Below are 11917 nucleotides of genomic sequence, written 5' to 3'. Positions count from 1 at the left end.
CGCTGAATTTCGGGAATCTCTCGGAAAATCCGGGAGGGATGGCAATTATGCCAATTGTTGATGCGGAAAATAATTTCGGTCAAACTATTAATCATTTTTAAGTTAACGTTTTATGGCGCTGGTTATCAATCAAATTTGTTAAGGTAATTATTATAGTAGTCTTTGCAGCAAAAACCAATGGAAGAGGTTTGGGGAGATTCTGACATAGTTGAGGCGTAGTTATGATTTCTGACATGTCGATTAAACATTAAGACAGTTTTTAATTTATTAACCTTTTAACAACAAAAACAATTGGGATGAGTTTCCAGAGATTGGACAAAGAGGGCGGGGCAAATTCACAACATGACTAACTTCTCAGCAGGCACGAGACATTAAAGCAACGTTGAGAACTGCTGGAACTCGGTCCTGACGCTGAGCAACTTAAACACAACGTTGAAACAACATGCTTTTTCACGCCCTTTATTCAATGTTGGGTTCTGACGTTGATTTGACCATTGAATTTTGGTCATTTCCCAACCAATATTCTACAACACAAATACAACATTCTTTTTGACGTTTAATCTATTTTGGGTTCTAATGTTGATTTAACCATTGAAATTTGGTCTTTTCCCAACCAATATTCAACACAAATACAATTTTTGACAACGTTTAATCAACGTTGGGTTCTGACGTTGATTTGACTAATGAAATTTGGTCATTTCCCAACTAACAACTTGGATCCAACATCAATTTACCAATACAACTATTTTGCAATGTTGTTCCAAAGTCATTTTAAAGGACATGTACGTACGTATAATCAACTGGTATGAATGTCTTGTGCCTGCTGGGCTCCTATGAGGAAACTTTCATAGTGGAAATATCATTAACTTGCTTCATCCTTAGTCTCCTTGCTAGAAAGATTAGGTGAGGAGAGTTGGAGAACATCTAACTCCTGCACTCTGCTAAACCCGACCGTAACAAAAATGTGTCATACCTAGGGCTGGGCGATATGGCTTTTATTAATATCGCTCTATTTTTATGCCATATTGCGATGTACGATATATATTACGATATTTTGCCTTAGCCTTGAATGGACACTTCATGCATATAATGACTGCAGTATGATGATTCTATGTGTCTACTTTCAAACATTCTTCTTCATACTGCATTCATATATGCTACTTTTAAACTTTCATGCAGAGGGAAATCACAACTAAGTCAATTGACCAAAACTGTTTTTATTAAAGGGGAACATTATCACAATTTCAAAAGGGTTAAAAACAATAAAAATCAGTTCCCAGTGGCCTGTTGTATTTTTTTATTTTTTTTTCAAAATTTTAACGGTCTGGGAATATCCCTAAATAAAGCTTTAAAGTGCCTTATTTTCGCTCTCTGCGAAGACACTGGCCATTTCCCTGTGACGTCACACAGTGCTGCCAATGTAAACAAACAATGGGAATACCACAGCAAGATATAGCGACATTAGCTCGGATTCAAACTCGGATTTCAGCGACTTAAGTGATTCAACAGATTACGCATGTATTGAAACAGATGGTTGGAGTATGAAAGTATTGAAGAAGAAACTGAAGCTATTGAGCGAATAGCTATTGACGCTATTCATAGCCATAGCATGGCCGAATAGCTGCGTTAGCATTGCCGGTAAAATGTGCGGACCAAACGATCAGGACTTTCGCATCTTGTGACACTGGATCAACTTAAATCCGTCGATTGGTAAGTGTTTGTTTCGCATTAAATGTGGGTGGAAGGAAACGTAATATAGTTGCAAATGCATCTACAGGTTATCCATACATCTCTGTGCCATGTCTGCTTTAGCACCGCCGGTAAATAGCATGTTAGCATCGATTAGCTGGCAGTCAACATCAACAAAACTCACCTTTGTAATTTCATTGACTATCGTTGCAAATGCATCTGCAGGTTATCCATACATCTCTGTGCCATGTCTGCCTTAGCATCGCCGGTCAAATGTGGAGACACTGGCACATTCAATGGGTGTCTGGCGGCAGACACTTTGGCATCTTGGGGCCAGTGGTGCAACTTGAATCCCTCCCTGTTAGTGTTGTTACACCCTCCGACAACACACCGACGAGGCATGATGTCTCCAAGGTTCCAAAAAATAATCAAAAAAACGGAAAATAACAGAGCTGAGTCCCGGTGTTTGTAATGTGTAGAAAATGAAAATGACGGGTGTGTTACCTCGGCAACGTCACATTCTGACGTCATCGCCTCCAGCGCGATAAACAGAAAGGCGTTTAATTCGCCAAAATTCACCCATTTAGAGTTCGGAAATCGGTTAAAAAAATAGATGGTCTTTTTTCTGCACCATCAAGGTATATATTGACGCTTACATAGGTCTGCTGATAATGTTCCCCTTTAAATACTGTTCATTCTCTTATGGGTGAATTTTTAAATGAAAGAACAAACTAATAGTGTTGCTACCTTTTTGTAGTAACACTTCTGCTGCATACTTTGCATATTGCTGTTGTCTGCTGAATATCTTCCCACTTGAAGCCAAACCACTGCCAGATGATGGATCCCCTGCTCTTTATTTTGGGCATTTATTGTTCTTCCTCCATTTGTGATAAGTTTCGCACCATCTCTCTCTTGTATTGTCACAAGCTCGCTCGACCTGCCTCAGCTAACGTTAGCCATGCTGCTACCTCTCTGGTCGGCGAGAGCTATGATGCCAGACGCACGAGAGTATGTGACGTATGTAAGAAGGCGGGCTTGTTTTCCGTCTCTGTAGTGTAATGCCCGCAGCTAAAAGCAACTGCGTGAGAACATATACTCGAATATTACGATATAGTCATTTTCTATATCGCACAGAGACAAAGCTGCGATATATCGTTTGTATCGATATATCGCCCAGCCCTAGTCATACCCTTTAATGCTACAACTTGCTGCTGTTGTCGCAATGCAAATAAGGTGATTGCAACTCACTTCCTGTTGACCCTCAAACAGGAAGTGACATTTCACAGCTGGGCTCACGTTTGCCAAGTTGAAGAAGCAACGTGACGCATTCCTCCCTGCAGAACCTGAAGGTGTCATTCAGGGAGGCAAGGATCCGCCTGAAAGCTTTGAGCAGCAAGAAGAACTCTACATCTTGAGGTTCTACTGGAGCAAAGAAGCTGATGGAAGGATCATAGGTTGCTATGGCGACAACCTCAATCTATTCAAAGGTGTATCTCACATGTTGAAGTGTGATGTCTCCCATGTCCATTCAATACTCAGTCGTTGTCCATTTCCTGTTTCACAAGCCCCGCCCACTGTGCTCCCTTGGCCGTTTCCAGTTTCACAAGCCCCGCCCACTGTGCACCGTCACCTGTGAGCTTCTGCAGTCTGGCTTTGAGCGCTTTGTGTCTGGCTCGAAGTTTCCTCCTTTGGGTCTGCAGCCTGGCGGCGTCCTTCTTCAGGCGGCAGATGCAGCTTCTGGCCTTCTTCAGGATCCAAATCTTGGACCACTTGTTGTTGGAGGACGGCTCCCACAAGTTCTTGCGCAGTCTGTCAAAGCTGCTCTTCTCCCCGTTGCGCCGCTGGCGCTCCATCACGTTGTGTGTCCGCCGCCGCTCGTCCTCCTCCGCTGAGTCCGTGGAGCTCCGAGAGGAGGAGGAGCTGTGAGGGAAACACAACACATCCTTGTTGGACGAGCAGAGTGAGATGGAGGGCAGACGCGCAGCGTAGTTGTGCTGCTGCTGGATCACTAACAGCTGGAAAGCACTCTGCTCTTCCTTCTCTTGCTGCTCCTTCCTCTTCCACTCCTCCTTCCTCTGCTGCTCCTCCTTCCTCTGCTGCTCCTCCTTCTTCCACTCCTCCTTCCTCTGCTGCTCCTTCTTCCTCCGCTCCTCCTCCTTCTTCTCCCTCTGCTGCTGCTGCTCCTCCTTCTTCCTCCGCTCCTCCTCCTCCTCCTTCCTCTGCTGCTGCTCCTTCTTCTTCCTCCGCTTCTCCCTCTTCTTCCTCCGCTTCTCCTCCTCCTCCTTCCTCTGCTGCTGCTGCTCCTTCTTCTTCCTCCGCCTCTCCTTCTTCTTCCTCCGCTGCTGCCGCTCCTTTTTCTGCTGCTGCTCCTTCTTTCTCCGCTGCTGCTCCTTCTTCTTCCTCCTCCGATCCTCCTCCTCCTTTCTCTGCTGCTGCTCCTTCTTCATCCGCTCCTCCTTCTTCTTCCTCCGCTGCTGCTGCTCCTCCTTCTTCTTCTTCTGCTGGCAGGCTGAGATCGAAGAGCAATGCCCCACCGTCACAACGTCAATCTCTTCGTCTGCGAGACACAATCACACATTCGTGACCGGTATAGGCCACATGTCAAACTCACGGCACAGGGCCTAAGTTTCGCCGCCATTTCATTTATTGTGGCCCACCACGTCGTTCTAATGTGGACCGCCACTTAAACATAATTTTAATGTAGTACAGCACAAATTCTAAGGTGGCCCCCCACATAATTTTATTGTGGCCCACCTCATCATTTTAAGTGGGCCACAATATCATTCTATTGTTGTCCCCCACATCATTTTTTTTGTGGACTGCCCCTTCATTTAAACATGGCAAGTAACATCATTAAGGTGGCACGCCACAAAATACTAATGTAGGTATGATTGTGGACTGCCACGTCATGTAAATATTGCCTGTCCCATAATTTTAATGTGGCAGCCACATCATTTTATGTAGTCCCCCACCCCAGCACCAACATGGTTGAAGTAGAATTTTGTGACAACTTAAACGGCCCTGTTCCAGCATTTTAACGTGGCACGCCACAAAATACTAACCAGGCCCGAAACGTCATTTGATGTTGTCCACCATTTAATTTAATGTTGTCTGCTGCATTATTTTAAAGGGGCCCTCCACATCATATTAATGTGCCCAATCCATCATTTTATGTGCGCCACTATCATTTTAACATGGACTGCCACTTCAATTAAACATAAGTCCCATAATTTTAATGTGCCCCTCCATCAATTTATGTGAGCTGCAATACCATTAATTGTGAACCGCCACTTCATTTAAAAATGGCTCTTCTGATCATTTCAACATTCTAAGGGGGCCTGCCACAACATTTATGTGCCCCACCCCATTTGTTGTGGGCCACAACTTAAATTTAAATATGGCAAGTAACATTTTAACTTGCCATGCCACAAAATACTAATGTGGCCCAAAATGTAATTTTATGTGGGCCACAAACATTTTATTGTGGTCCACCACTTAGTGTAAATATGGCCTGTCCCATAATTTTAATGTGGCACGCCACAAAATACTAATGTTGTAGGGGTGTGACGGTACACAAAAATTTTGGTTCGGTACGTACCTCAGTTTAGAGGTCACGGTTTGGTTCATTTTCAGTACAGTAAGAAAACAACAAAATATAATTTTTTGGGTTATTTATTTACTAAATTTGCCAAATCTTCCACCAAAAATATCTTTCTAAGTGGAATATTCCGAGGATGTTGTAGTCGTAATGATTTGTGCAGTCCTTTGAGACCTTTGTGATTTGGGGCTATATAAATAAACATTGATTGATTGATATTTCATGTGAAGTAATGGGAACTTTGTATAGGTCAATAATTCATAATAACATTGATTTTGATTCAATATTATGTTTTGAGCAATGACAGTTTGAAAGAAAAAAAAACAGCTTTGTTTTATTAGTCAACGTTGCAACTTTTTCTAAATGACATTTAACCTTCAAGCTTTTTAATTTCACTTTTGTTATGTTTTTTTTTATTTTAATAGTATTTTTAAAATGTGCCGTAGGCCTTTAAAACTTTAGCTGTGGGCCGCAAATGGCCTCTGGCACACTTTTGACATCCCTGCTATAGATAATAAAAAATTAAATCTGATAAATCAATAGATAAAAAGCAAAGCCTGGAGACACACGCACGTTTATTGCTCCCCTCACCTCCCAGGGGGTGAATAAGGGGATAAGTCAAATGCAAAGGACACATTTCGCCACACCTAGTGTGTGTGTGACTATCATTGGTACTTTAACTTTAACATAACTCTCTCGCTCTCTGCCCCTCCCTCACGAATGCTGCTGTTGTGTGAGGGAGCAGCAGCACTATTTTGTTTTTAGTCCCCTTCTTAACCTGGAACGTACATTTTTAATACACGCAGCCATAGCTCAAAATGCCGGACATTTGAGACATTTAAGAAACTCCGGCCGGAAACCCCTGCAAAAGAGGACATGTCTAGTGAAAAGAGGAGGTATGGTCAGTCTGTCCTTGCCCGATCACTGCTAGCACCGGACATGTCCTCTTTTGCTAGCAGCGACCGGGCTAGCATAGACAGACCATACGTCCTCTTTTCACCGGACATGTCCTCTTTTACGGGGCTGTCAGGGCAGTTTCTTAAATGCCTCAAATGTCCGGCATTTTGAGTATTACTTACGCTGCTCAATATGTCCGTGTGGAAACTGGTTTAATATACCTCCGCACCGAACCGAAACCCCTCTACCGAAACGGTTCAATACAAATACACGTACCGTTACACCCTTTTATTTGTGGTAGCCACTTCATTTTATGTAGTCCACCAAATCATTTTAGTTTGGTCAGCCACGTTTTTTGATTTGGCCTGCCATATTATTTTAATTTGGCCCTCACCCCATCATTCTAAAGTGGCCCGCCACAACATGTTTGTATGTGTCGTAATAGAATTTTATTGCGACGCTTAAATTAAAACTGCCCCGTTCCACCATTTTAATGTGGCATGCCACAAAATTCTAATGAGGCCCGCCACGTCATTTTATTATTTTTAACACGCCAAATCCCATAATTTTAATGTGCGCCGCCACATCATTTTATGTCAGCTGCAATACATTTTCTTGTGGACCACCACTTCATGTAAATATGGCCCGTCCCATCATTTTAACGTGGCAGCCACTTCATTTTATGTAGTATGCCACATAATTTTAATGTGCCCCGCACGCATCATTCTAAGGTGGCCCGCTACATCATTTCACGTGGGTTGTAACAGAATTTTATTGTTGACCGACAATTTAAAAATGCCATGTACCATCATTTTAATGCAGCGCGCTACAAGATTCTAATGTGGCCCCACAACATCATTTGATGTAGTCCACCATTTCATTTAATGTGGTCCACCACGTCATTTTAAGGTGGCCCTCCACATTATTTTATGTGGGCTGCAATATCATTTTATTGTGGACCCGCCACTCAATTCAAACATGGCTCGTCTTGTAATTTAGAATGATGTGGCGGACCAGATCTGCCCCTGGGCCTTGACTTTGACACCTGTGATTTAGGAGAACATTAAGATTGTAACACAAAGTGCAGGTGTCATGGCTGCTGGTCTTAAACACCAGAAAAAGTATCAAAACTGAGACATTGGGAGCTAATGGATGTTGGAAAGTCATGGAGAGGTTTCTTAAGCGCAAAAATGATGACTAAAGTGGTGAAGCTGTATATTCATTTGCACTTGAACCCCTTGGACACGCACGCTCGCGATGCTCGTTAGGCCGCTCTGAAGCGTTGTTGCAATTAAAAGTGCTTCATCTCACCTGAGTCACTGGACAAGTATAGGGACAGCTCGGCGCCATAGTCCGACATGGTCTCGCTGGAATCACGCGTCGCCGTCAGGTTCTGGTCGTCCAGCCCCTCGACGTCGATGTCCGACGACATGGAGGACGCCAGCTTGTCCTTGCCGCTCCTCACCAGGAGGGACGGCGGCTTGCCGGCGGACGCCCCGTCGGCGCGGTAGACGCTGCAGTTCCAGTTGAGCTGCACGTCGTGGTCGTCCAAGATGTGGCCCAGCTGGTCGTCATCGCCGCCCGTCTTCTTGGCGGGGGACTGGGGGGGCGTCCCAATGGACTGGAGGTCCTTCAACAATTTTTGGAAGAACTCTTCGTCGAAGAAGTAGGAGATGTAAGGCAGCCCCTCCATGATTCCTTCTGCTTTGGTGATAAACATTGTTCCTACGAGGACAGGAAACATCTTAGGTCACCTTAAACATTTGGAAGACATTTTTGAAGACAACCAGCGTGGGACGCTCCAAAAAGCAACCGTCCTATTTAGGGGTCTGCATCCTTCCAAAATGGATGGATGAACGGCTGGGTCCTTTTGGTAGTCCAGTGTCGTGAACTGGGTCGGTCTACCCTTCAGAACACTTCCTGGTTGGGTCACATGTTCGCATCCCTTACGCCGGTGTTTCTTCACCATAGGGCCCATTGTCGGCAAAAATGTGTGTTTCTCAGCTGGGGTCCCTACGGTCCACCTGCTCAGTGGCCTTGTGGTTAGAGTACGAGGCCTAAGACTGGAAGGTCGATAGTTCAAACCCCGGCCGAGTCATACCAAAGACTATGAAAATGGTGGTAGCTGGGTGTATAATGGAGCCCGAAGAGTCAGGATACATGAGATTCTGGGTATTTGTTCTGTCGTGTTTATGTTGTGTTATAGTACGGATGTTCTCCTGAAATGTGTTTGTCATTGTTGTCTCGTGTGGGTTCACAGTGTGGCGCATATTAGTAAGAGTGTTAAAGGCCTACTGAAATGAGATTTTCTTATTTAAAACGGGGATAGCGGATCCATTCTATGTGTCATACTTGATCATTTCGCGATATTGCCATATTTTTGCTGAAAGGATTTAGTAGAAAACATCCACGATAAAGTTTGCAACTGTCGGTGTTAAGAGAAAAGCCCTGCTTCCACCGGAAGTCGCAGACAATGACGTCACAAGTGTGGGGGCTCTTCACATATTCACATTGTTTTTAATGGGAGCCTTCAACAAAAAGCCTTATTTGGACCGAGAAAACAACAATTTCCCCATTAATTTGCGCGAGGATGAAATATTTGTGTTTGAGGATATTGATAGCGGGGAAAAAAAAAAAAAAAAAAAAGTTAAAAAAACAAAACGCAAATGCATTGGGACAGATTCCGATGTTTTTAAACACATTTACTACGATAATTCTGGGAAATCCCTTATCTTTCTATTGTGTTGCTAGTGTTTTAGTGAGTTTAACAGTACCTGATAGTCGGAAGGGTGTCTCCACAGGTGTGTTGACGCGCTGTGTCTCAGAGAAGTCGACGGCAGCTTCATGGACGGCCCAAGCTCAGCTTTTCTCCGGTAAGAAGCGACTTTTTAACCACAATTTTCTCACCGAAAACTGCTGGTTGACATGTGGTCGGGATCCGTGTTCTCTTGACCGCGCTCTGATCCATAGTTAATTTTCACCTCCGGAAATTTTAAACGAGGAATCACCTTGTGTTTGTGTGGCTAAAGGCGAAAGCTTCCCAACTCCATCTTTCTACTGTGACTTCTCCAATATTAATTGAACAAATTGCAAAAGATTCAGCAACACAGATCTCCAAAATACTGTGTAATTATGCCGTTAAAGCAGACGACATTTAGCTGTGTGTGTGCGTAGCGCTCATACTTACTCAAAACGCGTGACGTCTTGCGTACGCGTCATCATTACACGACGTTTTCAAGAAGAAACTCCCGGGAAATTGTAATTTAGTAAACTAAAAAGGCCGTATTGGCATGTGTTGCAATGTTAATATTTCATTCTTGATATATAAACTATCAGACTGCGTGGTGGGTAGTTGTGGGTTTCAGTAAGACTTTAAAGTTGTTTATATCACAACCCTCAGTGTGACGTGTATGGCTGTTGAACAAGTATGCCTTGCAGTCTCTTACAAGTGTGTCTGCAATAGCCTCGTCAAACAATTCTTTGGGCTGGCAAGCTATTTGTACAAACTGTAGAGGGCGGTAGTGATGTCATTGTACGCCCTGGTTATTGTTCATTGGGTGAAGACCAGGGGCTTCACGGTGGAAGAGGGGTTCCTGCAGTCCTGGGTTCAAATCCAGGCTCGGGATCTTTCTGTGTGGAGTTTGCATGTTCTCCCCGTGATTGCGTGGGTTCCCTCCGGGTAATCCGGCTTCCTCCCACTTCCAAAGACATGCACCTGGGGATAAGTTGATTGGCAACACTAAATTGGCCTTAAATGGGTTGTATTTGTATAGCGCTTTTCTACCTTCAAGGTACTCAAAGCGCTTTGACACTACTTCCACATTTACCCATTCACACACACATTCACACACTGATGGAGGGAGCTGCCATGCAAGGCGCCAACCAGCACCCATCAGGAGCAAGGGTGAAGTGTCTTGCTCAGGACACAACGGACGTGACGAGGTTGGTGCTAGGTGGGATTTGAACCAGGGACCCCCGGGTTGCGCACGGCCACTCTCCCACCGCACCGCGCCACGCCGTCCCTTAGTGTGTGAATGTGAGTGTGAATGTTGTCTGTCTATCTGTTTTGGCCCTGCGATGAGGTGGCGATTTGTCCAGGGTGTACCCCGCCTTCTGCCCGATTGTAGCTGAGATAGGCGCCAGCGCCCCCCGCGGAATAAGCGGTAGAAAAATGGATGGATGGATGGTGAACACCAGTGTACATTTGAGAGAATAATTACTCTGAAATTCGGGGGTCTCCCGGGAAAATTGGGACAGTTGGCAGGTGTGATGCTGTCAAGCGGCATTTATATAAAACTCGCGTGCCGCGCGAACATTAAATTTTCATATTAAGGTGCGGGCCGTGTGTCTGAGACTCCTGGTTTATACATAACACCGAGCAAAAAAAAAACTGCTGTGTTGTTTCATTATAAATTTCAAAATAGTTATGTGGCTCCCATTGTTTGTGAAACGGGTCAAATTGGCTCTTGGAGTGGTAAAGGTTGCCGACCCCTGAAGTAGAAGAATAAAAATGAGTAAAAGTAGTAATAATAAGTATAAGTAGACAAAAAGAACAACAACCCATCTTTGAATATTTTTCAGAGCTGTGCACGCAAAGGATCTTGGGATAGAAAAAGCCAGGGAGGCTCGTCAACAACAGCAGACTTTGTGCTTCCACGCACTTTGCTCGTCAACAACACGCAGACTTTGTGCTTCCACGCACTTTGCTCGCGTTAGTCGGTGGGCTTCCAAGGAACATAGAATGCAGAACACGAATTAGGACGAAGTCAACATTTCTACGTTCGAAGGACCCGTTTAAGCTTTGACAGCCTTGGCGCGCGGCGATGACGTCACGACCCCACCAAAGAGGCCCTCCTAAACATTGACTGCACTAAACTCCTCTCAAGTGGGAGCAAGTCTTCTTTCCCACGCAGTGCGGCCGTCGTTTAGCGCGTGGCCACTTCCACTCGGAACTGCTGATCACGTGTGGGGGCGAGCATATGAATATAGGTAACTACTAAAGACATGGTTAAGCTAGCTATAGTTAGATAAACAAGCTGCGACCTTACCGGCTAGTTGACAGAAGAGGACAAAAAGTGTCAGAAGTGTCCCTTGCAGGTCCACGGGGAGGGTGGGAGTGTTTACTACATCGTGGGGGGAAGAATTCCGCGTGGAAAGTTCACGAAGAAGCAAAAGGGAGCGCGCCAAGTAGGCGTGGTCTGTGCTGAGCTGGGACGCACCACTTCCTGTTTTGGGGGATCTCCTTACGCGGTGAAAGGTGTCTAATCCCAACATCTCCCGCTCGCCTAATCGAAATGTAGCGATTAAAAAATATACATATCGATTGTTCGATATTAAATCCAGGCTCGCGGCGAGGGTGTCTGTTTGTAATATGTCGTACAACCAGGGTTTAGCTCGCAGGGTCGGCGGAAGGATATGAGCACCGAGTGTGGTAGCAGAAAATGAATGTGCAGCGGCCTTGTGAAAAGTATTATAATTATTTATAATAATATTTATTAGGGGTGTGGGGAAAATCGATTCGAATACGAATCGTGATTATCACGTTGTGCGATTCAGAATCTATTCTCTTTTCTTTTTTTTAAATCGATTAAAAAATGTGTTTTATTATTTTTAATCAATCCAACAAACCACTACACAGCAATACCATAACAATGCAATCCAATTCCAAAACCAAACCTGAGCCAGCAACACTCAGAACTGCAATAAACAGAGCAATTGAGAAGAGACACAAAC

At 44.4% G+C, this 11917-nt stretch overlaps 1 protein-coding gene across 2 annotated transcripts; it reads right to left on the bottom strand.

Moving 5' to 3' along the window:
• Nucleotides 1–240: 240 nt before the first annotated feature.
• LOC133546125 (uncharacterized) lies at nucleotides 241–11391 on the bottom strand. 2 transcript variants are annotated; one of them, XM_061891976.1, is made up of 3 exons: nucleotides 11233–11391; nucleotides 7496–7909; nucleotides 241–4246 (listed from the first exon to the last, which is right to left on the bottom strand). In XM_061891976.1, exons 2-3 carry the CDS (start codon nucleotides 7902–7904, stop codon nucleotides 3225–3227), a joined length of 1431 nt encoding a protein of 476 aa, XP_061747960.1. In that variant the 5' UTR covers nucleotides 7905–7909; nucleotides 11233–11391; the 3' UTR covers nucleotides 241–3224. The 2 variants fall into 2 exon arrangements, with proteins under 2 accessions (XP_061747960.1, XP_061747968.1); XM_061891984.1 differs by having other exon boundaries at nucleotides 241–4198.
• Between the last annotated feature and the right edge of the window lie 526 nt (nucleotides 11392–11917).

This window comes from Nerophis ophidion, linkage group LG02 (assembly GCF_033978795.1).
Source record: "Nerophis ophidion isolate RoL-2023_Sa linkage group LG02, RoL_Noph_v1.0, whole genome shotgun sequence".
Lineage (NCBI taxonomy): Eukaryota > Metazoa > Chordata > Actinopteri > Syngnathiformes > Syngnathidae > Nerophis > Nerophis ophidion.
Note: the sequence above shows the minus strand (reverse complement) of the source record. Positions and strands in the feature narration are given on the sequence as shown.

Bases quoted from the DNA above. Each gene is read 5' to 3' on its own strand.
- LOC133546125 (XM_061891976.1), bottom strand. From the start codon at position 7,904: ATGTTTATCACCAAAGCAGAAGGAATCATGGAGGGGCTGCCTTACATC. The intron at 4,247-7,495 runs GTGAGATGAAGC...TGTGTCTCGCAG, and splicing joins ATACTTGTCCAGTGACTCAG to ACGAAGAGATTGACGTTGTG.